Source organism: Wasmannia auropunctata, unplaced genomic scaffold (assembly GCF_000956235.1).
Source record: "Wasmannia auropunctata unplaced genomic scaffold, wasmannia.A_1.0 LD336001.1, whole genome shotgun sequence".
NCBI classification, from domain to species: Eukaryota; Metazoa; Arthropoda; class Insecta; order Hymenoptera; family Formicidae; genus Wasmannia; species Wasmannia auropunctata.
In genome coordinates this window covers 93505-114068 of record NW_012026889.1, presented here as the reverse complement: position 1 = coordinate 114068, position 20564 = coordinate 93505, and the positions used below count along the sequence as shown (strand labels likewise).

The window sequence follows — 20564 nt, the reverse complement described above, 5'->3', positions numbered from 1 at the left end:
CTCGCAAATACTTGTGTGTGTGTGTACGTCATTTTTCAAGCGAACAAACACATCTTGGAAGATCATGAATTTTTGGCTCGCACGTGGATCGGATGATGTACAACGTCATACCGTAAATCGAGAAGGCTCGCTACAAAAGACGGCCTGTTCGATTGGCTCGCGTCCAGACGACCTTGCTGACCGATTGGCCGAGTCGCGGAGGCTCGCCCGTATCGCGCTATTTTTCTTCCACAGAAATTGGCTCGTTACCTGCGCTGCGCTACCGTTATCTGTAATGCCGCGTCACATTCACGGATTACGCATCTCCGTCTCGACCGAACCGGATTTCCGCGTGCGCAGTTACGTGTCGTATCTCTCGAATTGTCGATATTGGCATATCCTCGATGTTATCATCCCGAGAGACTTTATTTCAAGAATCATTATAACAAACAATGATTTGATATTATAACAAATTAAATGCTTATTATAAGATAACGTCGACGTTAATAATAATAATGATGATATATAAGTTTATTGCGTACGGAGGTATAAGATTGATAAGTCAAATAATTACAAGAACATGAAAGAAAAAGATGTAGCAAAAGATTTTCGCAAAAGATGAGGCGTCAGCTGTTGCTGTATATCTCTACCTGTCATAAAAACATGATGAATCAGAACATTAGGCAGCATATAAAAAACAGAGCATGGTAAACAAAATGTAAAAATGATAGATAATAAATTTATATTAAATTATACATATTTTTTATGTTAAATTTTATTTTAACATACCATATGTGTAATTTTAAATATAAAATTATTATATAATTTTATAAAATAACAAGTCTATAAAACAAGTCTATAATTATAAAATATGATATTTTATAATTATTGAAACAATTATATGTGATAAAAGGTGTACGATTACAGTATTATAAAATCATAACATGATAATTTCGTATCTGGAATATTTCTGTTACATCCAATACTTTATAATTAATAGGTCTATTAATTTTCTTCAGATGACAAAACAGTTCCGAAAGATCGTAGACATCCCTAAATCAATCCGGCCATAACTTTACGTTACTGTCGCTGTATCGGACACGCCATAGAATCTCGCGTGTGCTCGCTATACACCCAGCAGAATCACCACTACATCCTGAAAATCCCTCGGGATTTAACGCAGCGCACCATAATGCACTTCATTCTGCTGAAAGGCTCATCCGTAGCTATCTCGAATCGATGCACTTTCGACGCGGATTCGCATCTTGGATTTTCCAGGCACGCGTGCCAGGCACGTATACAGGGTGCTTCAGATCTGCCGTGCCGCCCTCGATGTACCTTGGATCGTACGTGGTTGCGCTAAGGAAAAATCGCCTCCGAGTCGAGGGATCTACGAAGGAGCTGGTGATTTTGTGAATGGTCCGCGGCACCCTGTACACGATGCGTGCAATCGGTACAATTGCCGGCAGAAATTGGAAGCGGAGGCTCGAATTCGCTATATATTTATTTTCACGAGAATTATTGGCACGAGATCCTGTTTCACACGTTCACCGCGCGAGCGAAACCAGAGAAAAGACATTTTTCTTTTGTGCGAGAGAAAATCGGTTTCGAAGTCTTGATTGTTGTACGGGCGACCCCACCCCCTATCCTCTCCCTTCCGCGAACGCGAAAAGCGTCGGGGCTAAAAATCGAGGATCGCGAGAATTTACTAATTTTTTTTCATCCCGCGATTCAATCTGCGCGTACGAAGCAATCAACGCACGTCGCGATATTTTCCTTCCTTTTTCCCTCTTTTTTTTCTACTCGCAGGTGCCTCTTCGAGGGGCGCGTTGGATTGCGCATTGCCAACGGCTCCGTGGGACTGTATCAACCCCTATATAAGGCTGAATCCTTCCCCGCGAAAGTTTAGACGTGGCTCAGCGAGCGGTCCGACGTGTGATCGTTCTCTTTTCCGTTTTCTTTTTTTGTTTTCACACGCACCACCGCCCGCGCGCGCGTGTGCGTGCGTGCGTGTGTAAATTGGTGTAGATTCATCCCTCTCCCCTCACAAGAGAGAGCCCTTCGCCCCGTAGTTATGTTCGCGGAGACGAGGTTGTTCGTGCTGTCGATCGTTGTTTCGCAAGTGTCGTGGCTCGTGAGTGTACTGGGCGGTAAGATGTTTACTCATTCACAAAAGATGTTTCCCATTGGGATGTCGTGTACTTTCTTGCTGCGCAAAGTGCCCCAGAATCTGCAATTTTTCAAGAGCGAGATTGAATTCATTTTTATCAAATTAATTTCACTTAACTTTAATAAGAAATTCGATGCGCGCGGACGCATATCGCTTCCTTTTATAATATTATTTAATAATTGCCTTTTAATAAACACGCGTCCGCTGTTTCTCTTTTGCTATTGTAATATTTTATAATATATTATGACTGGTGCGTGAAAGAAAAAAATAAATAATTTTCTTTCGAAGAAAATTATTTTTAGCGCAATCAAAATGCGTTCTTATAAGTATTAACGAATTATAATAACTTGTTATATTGAAATGAGGTGCACTTCAAAAAATTACATTTCATTGGCAAGATTTTACTTTTTAAAGAACATCCACGTGTCCATTGATTTTCTTTTCAGTTAAAATTTACCGACTAAAAGTGCCGATTTCGATATGCGTTTCAATATGCGACTTACGTATACCTTATTCTGCCATCTAATAAATACAATTGTTAAGCACGTTTTGCACGATTTTATCGATCCGTTCTTTTGAAATTTCTATCCCGATGGCGGAAATAAGCTCATTGCGTATGCATGGCTTGTAGTTCAGTATTCTACGTCCCCCCTCGCTTTTCTGATGCCCTGTGTAATCGCACGTATGAATAAAACGAATGTATTTTCTGTGTGATTTCTCCAACGAATAATGACACGTCAATGGCATTTCTGCGTAGTCGCGCGCGAATTAACGCGCCTTGGCTTTACTTCCATTCGCAAAAAAATTCGAGTCTTTAGTTATTTCAGTAACTTTTTAACTTTAATAAACAAAGCTTCTATTATTTTATTTACTAAATATTTTAAATACCTGTAAAATACATTCGATATATTTTATATTGTGTAACATTTTATTTCGAAGGATATCTTGACAAATATCTATGAGCAGCTTTTGAAATAGCCTCGCCGGGATTTTGTGAAAGTAACATATATCTCTCGCAAATACCGCAGAGAGAGAGAGAGAGAGAGAGACAAGTGTATTATCTTGGCTACGTACATCCTCAGTTTCAAGCCCCGCGTTCAAACAGCATTACTTTTGATTAAGCGTTCGCGTGCTTGTCGATATCCGCATTCGTGACACGGCGAACTCTCACGTTCTTTGATCCACTTCGCAGTGGATTACGGAAATCCTCTGCGGGTGTATAACGTGGGCGTTCTTATGGCATCCCATCTCGACAGCCCGTTTGATCTTGAGCGATGTGGCCCAGCGGTCGATCTGGCTCTGGAGGAAGTGAACGAGTTCCTGAAGGACCACAACGTGCAGCTGCGCAAAGTTCAAGGAAGGTATAATACGCGACAGCTTTGTGCCCGATAAAATTACTCGTCGGAGGTAACAGAGAGAAAGGAGAGTCGTCCATCATTTTCGGACGTTCATATCAATCAAAGCCGAGGGAACAGAATTACGAAGGCCTGCAATTATCAAATTCGTTCATCGAATCAATTTAATAATCGCAACGTCCAATCCTCCTCCGGTGCGACGGTAACGAAAAACATGTAGCGAATGAAAGGCGCATGAAGGGTGCCTCGCCCCCGTGATTCTCCCTCATAAAGCGTCCCTTTAATGGACCGGCCGTTCGTAATGCGTGCTCCTGTCATTTTCATTTGGCCGCGCGATTTTTTATTTTTATTTATTTCTTTGCTGTTTTGGTCGTTGACATCGGGGGTAAGAAATGCGGCCGGGAAAAGGAGAACCGGGGAAAAGTGCGTTATAAAAATATCCGAGAGATCTAGAGATGATCACGTCTATAGAAGTGGTCGCACATGACGCCGTGTGTCGACGTAAATAAAAGATACACTCCACCTCGGAGCGAATGTAAAACGTCATTATATTTTCTGCATCGCGTAAATTTTATATCTCCTTTCAGTCGCCGCGTTACGTATTCGTTATAATTCGTTTCGCTGCTCGCTCGTGCACCCTTTTTGCGTCATTAAGTTGATACAATTGAACAAGCATTTACGCGAAAGGATGCGCTCACGATATAAATCGTATATATGCTATACAAGCGCTCAACCCTCTCGAGGTCGGCGGGAAAAAGGAATTATCTTGTACGAATGAAAATTGTTTTTTTACGTGCGACATTCGCGTACCTAGGTATATTGATCATTCATTTCTCTCCGGATACACGTCGCATGAGAAATGTATTCATATGCATACACGGCGGTATGTACCGCCGCGCCTATGTCTATCGTTACGCGGTGTAATATCATCTGTTGCGCGAGGATTACACATGGTTGCAATCACTATTTCAGCAACGAAATGCCGCGGCATATAACGCGGCATATAACGCGGCATATAACGCGGTATTTTGTTAACTGGAACGATTAAAATGCGGCCATTCTTCTAATGAATTGATCTCCGACGAAAATTCCAATAATTTTTGATAATTATATATTATCTATTGGGCGTGAATTACACGTTGTGATTATCATTTTCAGTAGCGACAATAAAATATCATGACGTTATAATTGGCATTTAATTAAATGTGATGTAAAACGTCCTTTTAATGAATTAATTCAAAAAATTCCAATTTATTGACAATTAGGTATATATTGTATCTGCTGAGTGTAGATTACACGTTGTAATCCATCATTTTAGATTTCGGGTTGTAACATCGAAATATCGTGTCTCTATGACAACATTTAATTAACTGTAATGTAAAATATTCTTTTAATGAATTAATTTCTAACGAAAATTCGAACAATTTATTAGCAATTACATATCATTTGTGGCTCATGGATTACACATTATAACATCTAATCATTATTTCAGCGCCAAAATGTCGCCTTTTAATAACGACATTTAATTAACTGCGATGTAAAAATAATCGTTCACACACACACACACACACACACACACATACACACACATAGAGCTAATGAATTAATCCCCGACGCAAATTCCGACGATTCCAACAATTACGTATGATCTGTCGTGCGGGAATTTCAATAATGAATTAATCCCCGGCGAAAATTCCAACATTCGCTTTGATTCATTGACGATTGCATTTCGTACGCGAGCGACGTGGCAATTAAATTCTTCTCTATCGCGAACCGCGCTACCCGTAGACAATGGCTACAATGTCCACATCATCATTGTAAACATTTGCGGGAGACGCGACCGGGGCGCGGCATTTCTGTGCGCGCCGCGCCGCATTCCCGACATTTTCAATTAGCGCAGATCGATGAGGATCCAATCATTGGCCATTCATCGGATACAATTAATGCGCCATTATCTCGAGTTGTTGCGCGATGCGCGACGCGCGACGCGCGTCCACCATATCGGCCGCGTGTCGAATGCACCGTTGATTATTGTTGCCATTCATCCCTAATTGCGCGTACGCGGAATACTCGCACCGAAACGTGCATTTCGCGTCCCTCAAGGACGCGGCTGTCGCATACGTGCGTCACGTGCAACTGCACACGAGAGAGGGCAAAGCGCGTATCCCTCTCGCATCTACCCTCCCCAGTAATCCAATCGTATTATGTTTGCGCTTTAATACATGATACATACGATCCATCACATAAGCCCACTTTGTGCGTCTTCACAGATTGATATTAATCATGTGCGCATATATTTCCATATCAATGCAGAATTGTACGTTTCTACGTTAACGGAAGTCGGACCGTTGAGTCGAAAAATGAGCACACGAGGCTCTTGTTTAACGATTAGATAGAAACATGAACTTTCTCATGTGTAAAATTTATATTGTCGATTATTTTTGGTATCTCGAAATGATCGAAAAATATTAAAGTTATTTTAAAAAATTAATTAAGGCCTCTGAAAATAACACACTTTCAAAACTTGGGAGAATAAAATCTTACAGAAGAAAATGCAATTTTATCTTGTTAATAAAAGGGAAGCTAAATGTTCTATCAAAAATTCATTTCATGACCAGAGAATGTATATCAATTGTTGAAATGTATATCAAATTTAAAAATAATTTAGTAAAAAAATTTTTTAATTATCAGGACCATTGTTTTGAGAAAAATATGATAATAATTTATTCGTTAATCTAATTTAATTAATTGATAAATGATAGTATAATTTATTCGTTAATCTAATTTTTCCAAATTACAATTTCTAATATAATAATAGGAAAGAAACGAACAAATGTATGCATACAATTTTTCAGAAAGTCCACAAAATTCTATTTTTTCGAACTTTTACAATTATTTAATTCCCTAATACAAAGCCAGGATTTTTTTCTTAAAATAACTTTATAATTGTAAAAAGTTCGTTGGAAAAGTGACAGACATAAAAAGTGCAATATCATTTGCATCATATTATGCGACAATAAGTCAAGACCTAATTGCGATGATTTTAATTAATTGCGAAACTTGAGATACGACGATTGTTCGAATTTCTCAGTTATCCGACCTGCAGCGGGGCGAGGGCACCCGGTTTAGCGGCGGACATGCACTTCCGGGACAACGTGATCGCATTCGTCGGGCCGGCCTGCGCCTTCGCCCTGGAGCCGGTGGCACGTCTCGCGGCCTACTGGAACAGTCCAATTATCACCGGCATGGGTGATCAAGTAGGTCGCACTTACTTACGCGCTGCAGGTACACGTGTCAGCATCTGATTACACGGGTCCAGCGTATAACGTTTTCGTCCGCGCAATTAATTTAAACCTTTGCATTTGCGCGTGACCCGACATTTGACATTTAACATTAATTAATCTCGCAACAATGATCCCCGAGGACCTTATTCGAATAGAGGGACGCTGTTGCGCAATAACTGTAAATTGCGCGAAACTGTGTTAAATTGGATTAATCTGCCACTTCGCATCCCTCATCTCCCCCTATTTTCTAACATTTTAATGTCGCGTCGTACGCTTTGGTATACATATATTTGGATGAATCGCTGTATTTGTGTCAACGTTAATATTCAATTATGTGAAGCGTGATTATCGCTTTCTTGCGAACCAAGCCTCCCTCGGAGGGCGAACTGTCAGTCGGATCCGGTATCCTTGGAAGGATCCATAAATGGAAGAACGAAACGTCGGTAAGAAGCTGCAAAAGTAGAATCTTTTTTTTTTCTTTCCTACAATTGCTGCAAGTTGAGCGTTTATGATAGTTGCCTGACATTTTATTTTTTAAACAAAGTATCATTAATATTTTAATTAGCTACACGCTAATTACGACGGAGAACGGTCTAGGAGAGATAAATGCTCTCGCATAATGTTACCTTACCTCTTCTCGTAATATTCATTAAGCTCGAAATTATGATAACGATGTCACGAGCTTTTTCAATTTTTTCGTAATAATTACCACCATATCCCGCCTAATTATTCGCATATTATCTAACATATTAACATAAATTATATTGATATGACTTTTTATTAAATTCTATTGTTTCGAAAGAGATAAAATCTCACAGTGGACCGAGTCTAGATATTTTTCTTATAGCGATTCTTTTACGACGTCGGGGGAAATGAACTTTTTACCTAATATCTTTATACCTTCTTCTCGAAGGGAATTTTCAAAGACAAAAGCAAGTATCCCACTTTAACGAGGATGTCGTACTGCCAGTGCCGGTTGCGACTCGTCTTCGCCAGCATATTCAAGGAGTTTGGATGGTCCCACGTCGCGCTGATACTCGACAGATCGGACCTGTTCTCGCTGACGGTAGGGAAGAATCTCGAGTACGGTCTGCGTAAGGACGGGCTCCTGAAGTTCGTGAGGGAGTTGGACGGGAACTCCGAGGACGAGTCGTATCATCTTTACCTGCGCGACGCGAGTATGTACGCCAGAAGTGAGTGATCGCTCTTGTCATATGTTTGGAGGGTGTCCCGGAAGACCTACTTTAATTCACTCAAAAAAGAAAAAGAAAATTGACTTATTGAATTATATCGAAATTGTTAGATAAATTTACATTACGAGCGTCATCAATCTGGGACGTCCATCAGCGTGGAAAATATTTTCACGCGATGAAATAAAAATTACAATGCTGAAGATGCTGCGTTTTTTAATGACGATTCAAACGACAATAATTTTCAACAGTTGTGATACTCAGTGTTCGCGGAACGCTCGTCAGGAGATTTATGTTGGCCGCCCACGAATTAGGCATGACGAGAGGGGACTGGACTTTCCTCGACGTCGAGATATTTCACGTAAGGCGCCAAGAGAAAAAAAAATGTGAGACAAGAGTACCCTAAGCCCGTCGTATATCAACGTGACAGCAAAACTGTATCACGGATGACACTTCTTCGTCAATGTTAAATCGATGAAACGAATTTTAAGGGTTCGTACTGGGGCGATCACGACTGGGAGGTCGGGGACGAGGACGACGCAAATGCCAGGAAGGCTTACGAGGCCCTGCTGAGGGTGTCTCTCCTTCAGCCGACCAGCCCGCGATTCCAGGGTTTCGCCGACCGCGTCAAGCATCGTGCGAAAACCGATTACAATTACACATTTTTGGAGGCTGAAGAGGTGAACCAATTAAAATAATAATTCTGTAATCGAATCCTGAGAGCACGTGATTTTTCGAGACAAAGAATTCAAAGGCAATTATCAATTGAGAAAATTGATCTGAGGGAATAAAATGAATTTCTCGCTTTTTTCGCAGGTGAATTTTTTCGTCGGGGCATTTTACGACGGTGTTTACTTGTTAGGGATCGCGCTGAATGAAACCCTGGCCGAGGGTGGCGATATCAGGGACGGCATATCTATAACGAGGAGAATGTGGGACCGAGACTTCATGGGTATTACAGGTCACGTCAGGATAGACGACAATGGGGATCGTGACGCGGATTACAGCATTCTTGATTTAGATCCCATTACCGGAAGGTCATTTTAAATTCATACCCTCCGTTCGACGCGACTTTATCGTTAGCGATCAAGATTGCGTCTCGCAAATTCATGATTAGACGACTAAAATTTTTTCTAGATTAAATAATAATGTCGTAGATTATCCTGTTGTATTACAAAAAACCAGCTCTTTTCAACATCAGAGAAAATTAAAAAAAAAACGTTTTATAGAAACGCGATATGAGAAGATCGAGGAATTGAACCGATCTAAAATCATTGACGCTGCGTGTTAATTAAAAAAAAACCACAAAATCGTCAAGGATAAGATACTGGTCATCTTACAGGTTCGAAGTGGTCGCACATTATTTGGGATTAAGTCGAGAATACAGTCCTATGACCAGTAACAAGATTCACTGGCCGGGAGGAAGAGAAGGACCCCCGCCAGACATTCCGGAGTGCGGTTTCTTAGGAAACGATCCGGATTGCACATCGAGGAGGGAAGCTTATACATTCGTAGCTTACACGGGCATAGCGCTCGCCGTGTTTCTGCTCGCTGCGATTACAGCCGCGTGCCTATTATATAGGTAGTATATTATATTATATTATATTATATAGGTATAGTATATTATATAGTATGCTCTGTATAACTCGTCAAATTTTATATTCGATCCGAGAGTTTTCAATAACACAAACAATGTATAAAGAAATATAGTTAGAAAATTTTAATGTTAAAAGCTGACATGAATATAGAATTTTTTTACGTTAAATATTTGTGAAGAATATAAAATTCTATTAATTGATTACACGTAAAAATAATTTCTTTGCATAGACACCTACGGTTGTCCGCCGATCTCAATAACATGTCCTGGCGTGTAAGACCCGAGGAGTTGCTCCTAGAAGTTGGAAAGCAGTTCTCGTCGAAGATAAATCTGCACCAAGCGATGTCCGACGCAAACGTGAGCGATGAATTACAACTGAGCACAACGTGCATAATATAATAATAAGAGATTACTTAATTTTAATCTTACTTAATTTTGTTACATAATCGTGGAACTAAATTGATTTATATTACTTAATCTTAATTTATATTAATAGAATTACGGATTGGAACAGAGGATACGTCGCGGTTCGCAGATCAGTTGCGAATCCCTGCCGCCTACGACGGTTTTCACCACTATCGGGATATATAAGGGCGAGAGAGTGGCCATTAAGAAGATCACGAAGAAGAAAGTGGTCGACGTGACGAAGAAGTTGCTTTGGGAAATCAAGCAGGTCAGAGACGTCACGTCGGAGAACACCGTGAGGTAATTTAACAGTTAAAAAAAATTTTTTTTCCACGTGTTTTATCTCACAAATAATAAAAGGATAATCATTCGAAGATTTTTTCAATAGCCCGAATAAGTATTCAATATCGTTAATATTGATAATAACTTAATAACTTAAAACTGTCAATTTTTGACCATTTATTTAATAAGCTGAATTACTCGCTAGATTTATCGGGGCTTGCCTCTGTTCGCCGTCGCCGACTGTCTTAATTCTCACCGAGTATTGTCCGCGAGGATCGTTGAAGGATGTTCTGGAAAACGAGGCGATCAAATTGGATTGGAATTTTCGGATGTCTCTGATCCACGATATCGTCAAGGTAGAGGCAGGTGCAGAAGTTGTGTTTCTCGTTAAGTTCTCGAATGTATCTGAATACATTTAAATATTTTTATATAACTGTACCTATAACCGTTCGATGTAACATTAATCAATTGGTGTATCGCGCATCTGAGCGAAAACGATAAAAAGATTGATTCCTCGCAGGGAATGTCTTATCTTCACGCCAGCGAGGTTTCCGCTCATGGAAAGTTACGATCGTGCAATTGCCTGATCGACGGTCGCTTCGTATTAAAAATCTCGGACTTCGGCCTCAAAACTCTCACCACGCCCTCCGACTTGATTATGGACGAGAGTTATTACACCAGTGAGTTGCACAAAAAAAAAATACGATATAGAGATACTGATATGAACGTCAATATAATATTTCGTCTTTATTTGCAGAATTACTTTGGATCGCCCCGGAACTCCTGCCGTTAACGGTAACACCCGGAAGCGCCGCGACGCAGAAGGGCGACGTTTACAGCTTCGCAATTATCCTCGAGGAAATAGTGGTCCGCGGTGGTCCGTACGAGGTAGCCAGGACTTTTATGACGGCGCAAGAGGTGCGGTCCCCTTCTCTCTCCGTTTTATTTCTGTCCTTTTTTAATTCTTAATTATATTTTATCACTCTGTTATTTTTGTTGAGAAGATCGTGAACAGGGTCTCAGCATCGGAGAATCCCCCCTTGAGGCCGGAAGTCGCGCCGAAGGACTGCCCGCCGGACATACTGTCGCTGATGGAGAGGTGCTGGCACGAAGCTCCCGACGAACGGCCGAGCTTCCACACCATTCGCGGCACAATACGAGGAATCATGAAGTACTTTTACTTCGAATTCAATTAATCACGATGGCAACTCGCATCACGTCGTACTTTTGTGATTTATATATATTAATATTACATCTTGATACTGTACAATCGTGTGTATCATCGCGCCTATAACTATAAAGTATAACTATAAAAAATAAATATTAATAAATATGAAATATAAATATGAATTTAAAAAATCTACGTTTTAGAGGATATTGCGAGAATTTAATGGACGATCTGCTACGACGGATGGAGCAATACGCCAACAACTTGGAGGCTCTCGTCGAGGAGAAGACCGAGCAGTTGAGCTTGGAGAAGCGTCGTAGCGAGGAACTATTATATCAAGTGCTCCCAAGGTATCATTCACTGGAACCATTCACCGTCGCTTTGCCAAATTCTTCGCCCTTTTTTAATAAAAATTTTTTTTTTATTTTTTTTATTTTTTTAAGGCAAGTCGCCGGTCAGCTGATGGCCGGGGAGATGGTGCAACCGGAGCAGTTCGAGTGCGTCACCATCTACTTCAGCGATATCGTCGGCTTCACGGCGCTATGCGCGCAGAGCACGCCTATGGAGGTCGTGGATTTCCTGAATGACTTGTACAGTACCTTCGACAGTATTATCGGATTCTACGATGTTTACAAAGTAAGATAAAATGAAGACACAAATAATTCACTCTACGAGAGGGAAGCGCATTTACGGCAGAGTCGTTCAACCTCCGGACTTGAATTCTAATGGCAAATTCTGAAGTGACTTTTGAGGAGAGAAATTATCTTGAAATTGATTCGCAGGTGGAGACAATAGGGGACGCGTATATGGTGGTGTCTGGCCTTCCGGAGAGAAACGGCGACGAACACGCGAGGGAGATTGGACTGATGGCCCTGGCGATACTGGACGCCGTCAGATCGTTCACCATAATGCACAAGCAGAACACTCAACTGAGCGTGCGGATCGGCGTGCACAGCGGTCCGGTTTGCGCCGGGGTGGTGGGTCAGAAGATGCCGCACTATTGCCTCTTCGGCGACACCGTGAACACGGCCTCTCGAATGGAATCCTCCGGTCTTCGTAAGATAAATTCTGTCATATTAGATTGACAATAATAAAAAAAAAAACTCACGTTCAGTCTTAAAAATTGAAAGAATTTCCATCAAAGTCTTGAATTACACGTAGAAAAATAAAAATTAAGAGTAAGCTTAATTTGTATCTCGCAGCTTTGAGAATACACGTCTCCCAGGCGACGAACAATATCTTGGACAAATTCGGGACGTTCGATCTCGAGCTCAGAGGGGAGGTGGAGCTGAAGGGAAAGGGTAGGGTGACATCTTACTGGTTGACCGGTTGCTCGGAGCCCGACTCCAAGTTGGCCGTGCCGAAGTATCGCAGGCTCAGTAGCAGCCAACTCGAGAATAATCTGAATCCGCTAATCTTTCCGCCGAATAACACGAACGGCCCGAAAACGACCAACAACACCTTCATCAACTTGGCGGAATTATAATGATCGATATTTAAGGTACAACGGCAAGGAGGCTGCAAATTGAGAGGATTGCAGAGGAGAAATTTCTAATGTGCCACACGCGTCACGTAAGATATAAAACTTGTGCGAAAAAATTAGAGATCCGTAAGAGTGTCGTAGAGACGCTACTTTTTTTTTCGATGTGTAAAAACGACTTAACGCTACCGTCAATGTGAATTGGATGTAATAAAGTAGTTTTTAATCTTATTACAATTACAACTTTTATTTGGAATTTTACATCGATAGCGTCTTATTTGTTTAAATAAACGAGAAAGAATAGGCTCTTCGTGGACAGGAGTATGTGTATTAAATTAATATTATCTAAGCGATACTGATCATTTTTTAGCTTTACCTTGGGGTATAAGCACATTGCACAATTGGTACGTACAATAATACAATAATTTATCATCTAACGATAATCTACAATAAATCTACTACTCTTTAGTCTTTAGTTTCTTTCTTTTTTTCTTTTTTTAATGTAAAAGTTTTAATGTAAAAGGGAAATATTAAGCAATTCAACCTAATTTATCCAATACTTATATTTTACTGTGCTTCTTGTGTATGTCACATTATTATTAATTTTATACATATTTATCTTCGTCAACATATATATTTAAACATTACCAATGATATTAGCGTCTCCGTTCTCTCCTTCTCTCTCTTTCTCTTTATCGTCATTACCGTGATCAATATCGCTACTATAAACGATTATAAATCTCTGTGATCTCTATAATTCTTATTTGTCATTACGTCTAGAAGATCTCGTCGATCGACTCCCATTTGTGACAAAATCTTGACAATAGACACATCGTTGTAAGCTACTTAGACGCCAGGAACATTATTAGTCTGGAAAAAAAATTACACGTTGTACATACGAGTTACGCTACGTCGTGTATCATATCGTAATAAAGTAACTGCAGTAGCTCTCTACCGCGCGTTCTTCCACGACCGATCCTTTACCTAAAACTGATGGCTTTAGCGGCGAGGAGTCTGTTGCATTCCGCCGTGTCCGGTAGCGGCAACGTAAAATACGGGCTCTCGTTCTCCTGCTCGGTGAACTCGAATCTGTGAATTCTCGGATGGACTTTCATATCGCCAAACGGGCCTTTCAAGATCAAGTAATAAACTGGTAGCGGATAAGTGGTTTTTGTCTTTAGTATCAGCTACGAAACATATTTTCATTCTTAGAATCGCAGTGTCTAACACCGTGCATCGGACTTATATTTTCAATAATCTCCCTTTAGCTCACGCACGCGCGCACGATATAACGAATAACGTGTCGCGATACTTAAAGCTCTCTCTCTCTCTCTTTCTGAAATTTATAAAGACATGCGGTTTTTCGTACTTGGTATGTTATGTCTCGCTCTGAACTTTGAGTGGGATCGCGTTGATTACTGTTGATCCTGGCCTTCACCACCCACTGATTGTTGAAAGCGCCGAATCGTGAGGTTTCGTAAAATAGTTTGTGAATAAATTCGTCAGTACGATACGGCTTCATCTGTAAATCTGTAAATCAACAAATGATAAAATTTTACAGATAATTGATAAATTCCTTCGAGCTTAGGGAGTCTGTTAAGAAAGGAAGACAAGATACGATCAAAAAGGCAGATCATAGAGAGCGCTAAAATTAACATCGTGTCACAAAAGAGTTTATACGATTGTAATTCCCGTTGCTGCTAGGAAAAAAAAAATTACATATATGGCGTACATTTTCTTTCTAGTAATCTATACAGATTATTTTAACAATATTAATATGGGCAATATTAATCTACGGATTATTTTAATTATTATTATGTCTGCCTAACGGGTTATGATAATGCTTAACAATTGATACAGACCGTTGAATGTGATTTTCTCGTAGGACAAAAGATCAAAGACATTGTCATAGAGCCTACGTTCTTCCAAGGTGCGGGCATCGATCTCGCGCAGCGCCTCCATCACGTCCGCACCCGTACGATGGGGATGAGCGCAGTGTCCCTCGTGTTCCGGGATCTCGTGATTCGGGCCTCGCCACGGACAACCGATTCTACTATATTTGCAACTAGATATCCTGTACAAGTAATTAGACATTAAGTATGAGCACGCGCATACGTAAGAACGTTGTACAGGGAGAGGATTGGTGGATTGTGAGGAAACTTTTGTGTAGGGCTTCGGAACATATGTATTTCTAATCTGTGAAAGGCATGTTATAAAGTTTAGAAAATTTACGAAAATTATATTTGTGTGTGCACACATAAATAATTGCCTATGTATTCGCGCAGTCCACCTGTAATTATATCGTAAAGAGATCAGTTTATGGTATATTAGAGGGTGAAAAATATGAATGAGATTCCCCGGAACGCGCGTAGAGATTGTAAATTTTGCCTTGCTAAGAATTTACCTTTCCTCGCACATAGCCTCCTCATGGTGCTCTAAGGAATTTCGCGGGAACTCCTTCGCGCAATATTGACATTCAGCGGGTAACTCAGACACGGCTTTTTCAACTGCCAGATTTCGTGACGCGGTGGTTTTGCTGATTTCGATTCTGCAGTTGGGGCATGTTGCCATCTCGTCCCGCAGCCTGGCATCTGCGAGGACATGAGTGAAGCAACCAGCACACATCAAGTGTCCATTAGCACACTGTGAACATCATTGCAGCATGTATTATTAACGTTCTTGCGTCTTTGCTAAAGTTTCTTTTTTTTTTTATATATGTTTTATATATATATAAAAAGGCTTAGACAACTCTGTAAATTACAAATTTTTAACGACTCTTCGCGAGAAGCCGACATTATTAATTCAATGTACACGTTAACAAGTCGAGTCTTTTTTTTTGTTTTTTTTTCAACGTTTTGTTGAAACGTATAGCGTTCAATCTCTGTTTGTTATTTGCGTACACTAACAATACATGAATCCCCCCAGGATCGCACAATCAAACCCAAATAAAACCAAAAAGTTAATGCCATATTACCATCACTTTGACGCTTAAACCTGAAACACAAAATCGTACGGATATTCATTAATCACAACTATAAACATATGCATATTTATCGAGATTGTCTATTTAAATTATCATGAATACTCTTTTAAGGAATTACTTTTAACGGTGCCAATATATATATATATCGATGAGGGAAGAAACGAGGATGATGACAACGTGGGATAAGTGAAAAAGGGGTGTTTTATGCGAAATAACTAACTAATAACCTTTAAGAATATTTATTTTTGTTTTGCACTATACAGTTTGTACAGATCTTTTTCTTTGCTTCTGTATATATTCGCTTTCTCTCCCTCACTCTCACTCTCTCGCCGTTGAACTATAACTGATGGGCATCGGTTTTTTTTCTCGCATTAATCTAACAATAAGCCTCTTATATTCTCGTTTTATGCTCTCTTGAATATGTCCCTGCCTCTCTTATAGTAAAACACAGCATTTTCGTATAAGATCCAAATATATCATTATATATTATATACACTAAACAACTACAAAGATCTAGAATCTTAAGTACTTCACTATTTTATCTAACCGATTTTATAGAGACACTATAGGTGAACACGAGGGTGAGGGGGGCTTCCAATACCCCCCCGCTATATATTCCGTGAGCCACAGAAACGAACGTTTCGTTCTTTATATAAATGCGACATATGGGTTCTGTGTAAAAAGAAAAAAGGGGGTGGAGGGGGTGGGGAGGGAAAGGAGCGTTTGTAGAGATTTACAACTGAAAGAATACAATGGATATAACTCTTCGTGTGTCACAAACGAAAGCGTCTACGTGCGCGTCTGCACAGGGGGGAAACTTTACACTATATATGAGTTTACACACATGTCCGTTTAACATTAAGAATATATCAAAAATATATTACAGCCTCTCGCGTACTACGTTATTACAATGGTTAATTATAAATCCCTTCACGCCGTGTATCTTCGCGCGTCGGTAGTCTAAAGAAAGTCTGTATCGAGATGAAAAAGAAAAAATTAATTGACGGGATTGACGGACACTGGGGAATATCTACAATTAACAATTCACTGTGTACTCCTCTTGACACTCAACGGAGAGGTCTAAACGAGTAGCTGCATGCATACACACAACGAGTGTCGAGAGTGCTGCTTCACATTTTCTCTGAGGTACCTGTGTGTTTAGGGGATTCCGAGGTATTAACCCTATATGCTTCTCCAGAGAGAGAGAGCGGTTGAAATTAATTATGAACACACCGCGTTATAATGCAGGCACAGTTATAATGAGAGGAACCAATATAAGTAATTATGAAAATATATAGTAGATGCGCACATGTAGAAAATATTCTTGCAACTTCTTATATAGCGTCAGTTTATACCAGAAAAGTTTCTCGCTTAAATAAATCGAACGTTTTTTTTTATCTCTCAAAGCAAAGGTATATTGCACATCTTACAGCTTTAATATCGGCAAATCAATCTGTGAATATTGCAAAAAAAAGACTCTGCTTCTGTATATCTAATATCACACAAGTCTACCACGCAGCGATTCACTGACAGGATGTATCAGCGGCATGTCACTTTCTCTAATGTAAAGAAAAAAATATAAAGTCACCTACCTGCGAGAAAACTTAACATATCGTGTCTTGTCTCAATAGACAAACTCATTATTCGACCTGTGTATAAAGCTCAGTTTATGAAAAACCTGGGGACCTGTACGGATATACTACTACCATGTACTTCCGAGTTTTCGGCGTATTTTAATATTATTGACATTATTAGGGACATTATTAGAAACGACAAACACAAGGGAAGAGGGCCAGCTTAATACCAAGATCCATGTCACATCATATTTGGCTGCCGGTAACGAAATAGAAAAAAAAATGCAACTATTCGACAACAAGGACGATTCGGTAGTTCTTTACCCAGATCGCAGGCGTCTGCGACTTGTCACAGCGAAAAAAAAAAATAAGGAAAAGCAAAAGATGGAAACGGAGAGACAGAGAGAGAGAGAGAAAGAATTTTCAGCAGAGGGATAAAGTTGAAGGAGGAGACGAGACGCAGTGTCAGCTGTGAACAGCAAGGTAGAAGGTTCCCCGTTTGCCTGGCGTGCAAACTTTCTCTCGTCAGAATTAAAAGCGTGGCTCGTACTCGATTCTACGCGAGATATTCTGCAGCTTTTAATCGACCTCGGCCGCCACAATTCTCTCGACGCGATGTGAATGACAGCCTTCCTGAGGTATACGGCAGTCACACTCGCGCCTGGCGAGGCCTACCTCGCGGGACGTATCCACACGACAAACGGACCTGGACTCATACTCGTCTTTGGGCAGAGAAAGAAAAAACGAGGCCTCGCGGACCGTCGCGCGATCGTCTCGTCTACGCACCGTCGCTCTAAAAAAAATCGACCGACGAACGGGTCGATGGACTGCCACGCGAGTGGGACGTCGCGGGACGTAGGAGAGCGGGGGGGAGGGGAGCGGGGAAAGGTGGTATCGCACGCTGCGACTGTCCGCCGCGCGTCTCGACTCGCGGACGTCGTGAAATTTGAGGACGGGCAGTTTCATTTTTTTTCCCTTTTTTTTTTTAATATTTATCTTCCCGATAACGACCACGTTAGCTTGCCCGTCTACCCGCCTGGACCTCCCGCGGAGGAGGTGGAGTAGGAGAAGGAGGTGGCGGAGAAGGGGGGGCCGACGACCTACCTGATAGACGGCCGCGCGAGGCAGATCGAGGCATACTGCGCAGCAGAGGATGCCGCCCAGACGGTGCTCCAGCTTCTGCTCGGTTTTCGCGGCGTCCTCGGCGCGCGCCGTCCTGCGCCGCTTCTTGTCGGGCTCGTGGAAGTCCTCGGGCTTGTCGTGTTCCTCGCGCAACTGTGCCGCGACGGCGGTGGTGGCCGCCGTCGCGGCTACCTGCTCCGCGACGCCGCTCGACGATGCGGGCTCGTTGCTCGGGTCCGCCATGTTGCTTGTTTTGGAGTTTTCCCCTGAGCGAACGCGAGAAATGCGCAGATGTAAAGAGACGCCGTTCCTCCACCTCTCCCACCCTCTCGCACGCGCTCTCTCTCTCTCTCTCTCTCTCTCTCTCTCTCTCTCGCACACTCGCTCGCTACCTCGCCTGCCGTCACTCGCCCTGACCTGACGTAATGCAACGCGCGCACTGGTGTGCTCCTCTTCGCGGTCCTCCGCCTCTCTTTCTCTCTTCCCCGTCGGCCCTTTTTTTTCCTCACCCTCTCGGGGGTGCGGGGGGGGGGCGCACTCGCGGCGCCCGGAACTCTAGCGTGCCGAGCCGGATGCTGACCGTGCCGCGCCGGAAGCTAACAATTTTTGGAGCAACCCTGACATAAGTGCGCGTAACCTCGAAACACTCGGCACAGGTGGACGTATGTGTATACGTATGTTGGCGTTCACGAAATTAATGTCAACTTAGCGAGCGGCAGGTCCCAAAGACGTCGCGACGACCTCTCGGCCGTCTCTCTTCCGTACACTTCCCAGCCGTGGCCCTTTCATACATACGTTCTACGCGATCGCATAATTTACGTGGGGGACAGATACTTCCGAAACAAGGTTATGTCGCGCAAAGTTCGCCGCGATCGAGAATCCTGAGGTTCGTTCAATCGATTCTCTAGGCGAGCTACACGGGGACGTCGATCGATCGATCGAGCGACAGCTGCGCCGCGCAGCGCGCGCGCGCGCACGTGACGAGGTGCGGCGGGGCGGAGTGTGGGATGCGGGTATTCGATAATCGCGCATGCAACAGGAACGCGCGAGCGTGGTCGCGGGACGAGGGGCGGAACGGACGGAAACCGACGGCGAATCCGCGGCCGGGGATCGATCGATCGCGAGCGAGCGAGGCGAACGGAGAGCACGGCCAGCACGGGAGCGGCGTGGACTGGGACTGGCGGAAGCGGGGTGTGTGTATACGTATGTATACGTGCGTCGCACGTTGGCGGGGGTCAGTGATCGAGAACACGCTACGTCGCTTTGTTTATGCGTGCCGTGGGATTTAAAGCCGGGATTTTAAACGGGCCAGCGAGCGCAGCGAGCGAGGGGAGGGGGGGAGGACCTCCAGAATGGAAAACTCTTTATTTCGAAAAATTCCAGCAAGTCAGAGACACAAAACGTGAAATAAATAAATAAATATAATATATAACATACACGCGTGTATATGTAAAATAATAATTAGAAATGTATCTACTTATTTATTATGAAATTAAAACAAATATATTTAACGTATTTGCAGTTCGATAATTAATTACCGATTAATTCCTCGGTTCACGCTTCGGAAAGCAAAGAGAATGATTTTCGAAAGCGTGAGGAACGCGTGAGGCGAGGTAAACACAGGCTGCAAGCAACCCTTCCTCCCTCCCCTCACTCCAACCTGAATAGGAGCGATCTCCGCGGACAGGAAACGGAGATAAACCAAGGAATTGTTGGAGGAGCGACGCAACGCATGTGTGCGCACACGTGCAAAATGCGGGACAATTCGATGGTAGCAGCGATCTGTTTTAGAATTAGCGAATTAAGGTAATATCGCGTGTGTATAATAATAAAACTGCGGAGATCCGATCGATCGCTCTCGGGGGGCTATCGGAAGCGCGCCGCGCGATCGCGGCGGGGTCAGTGCTCGAGGGAACGCTTTGTTTACGTCGTTCGAAAACGCGCCGCGTATAACTTTCCGCGACCGCGAGATAAT

General features: G+C 42.2%; 2 protein-coding genes across 3 annotated transcripts; one reads left to right on the top strand and one right to left on the bottom strand.

The window, feature by feature from the left end:
• Window positions 1-3347: 3347 nt before the first annotated feature.
• LOC105453201 (atrial natriuretic peptide receptor 1) lies at window positions 3348-13397 on the top strand. 2 transcript variants are annotated; one of them, XM_011694949.1, is made up of 16 exons: window positions 3348-3510; window positions 6596-6761; window positions 7157-7231; window positions 7702-7981; window positions 8230-8339; window positions 8470-8658; window positions 8795-9015; window positions 9321-9560; window positions 9806-9932; window positions 10072-10280; window positions 10468-10618; window positions 10783-10942; window positions 11020-11180; window positions 11267-11433; window positions 11634-11780; window positions 11874-12196. In XM_011694949.1, the coding sequence occupies exons 1-16, from the start codon at window positions 3386-3388 to the stop codon at window positions 12073-12075; spliced, it is 2730 nt and encodes a 909-aa protein (XP_011693251.1). In that variant the 5' UTR covers window positions 3348-3385; the 3' UTR covers window positions 12076-12196. The 2 variants fall into 2 exon arrangements, with proteins under 2 accessions (XP_011693251.1, XP_011693250.1); XM_011694948.1 differs by lacking the exons at window positions 3348-3510; window positions 6596-6761 and adding exons at window positions 12213-12486; window positions 12633-13397 and having other exon boundaries at window positions 7153-7231; window positions 11874-12066.
• LOC105453202 (cysteine and histidine-rich protein 1 homolog) lies at window positions 13142-19070 on the bottom strand. Its single transcript, XM_011694950.1, has 7 exons — window positions 19007-19070; window positions 18572-18855; window positions 15315-15553; window positions 14773-14984; window positions 14280-14440; window positions 13895-14097; window positions 13142-13780 (listed from the first exon to the last, which is right to left on the bottom strand). The coding sequence occupies exons 2-7, from the start codon at window positions 18830-18832 to the stop codon at window positions 13753-13755; spliced, it is 1104 nt and encodes a 367-aa protein (XP_011693252.1). The 5' UTR covers window positions 18833-18855; window positions 19007-19070; the 3' UTR covers window positions 13142-13752.
• Window positions 19071-20564: the final 1494 nt, after the last annotated feature.

Excerpts from the sequence above, each read along its gene's own strand:
- LOC105453201 (XM_011694948.1), top strand. The coding sequence starts at position 7,744 with ATGTCGTACTGCCAGTGCCGGTTGCGACTCGTCTTCGCCAGCATATTC. Across the intron at positions 10,281-10,467 it reads ACGTCGGAGAACACCGTGAG|ATTTATCGGGGCTTGCCTCT; the intron begins GTAATTTAACAG and ends ATTACTCGCTAG. Across the intron at positions 10,943-11,019 it reads GGACGAGAGTTATTACACCA|AATTACTTTGGATCGCCCCG; the intron begins GTGAGTTGCACA and ends CTTTATTTGCAG.
- LOC105453202 (XM_011694950.1), bottom strand. The coding sequence starts at position 18,832 with ATGGCGGACCCGAGCAACGAGCCCGCATCGTCGAGCGGCGTCGCGGAG. Across the intron at positions 14,985-15,314 it reads GAGGCTATGTGCGAGGAAAG|GATATCTAGTTGCAAATATA; the intron begins GTAAATTCTTAG and ends TTACTTGTACAG. Across the intron at positions 14,441-14,772 it reads CGAGAAAATCACATTCAACG|ATTTACAGATGAAGCCGTAT; the intron begins GTCTGTATCAAT and ends GTTGATTTACAG.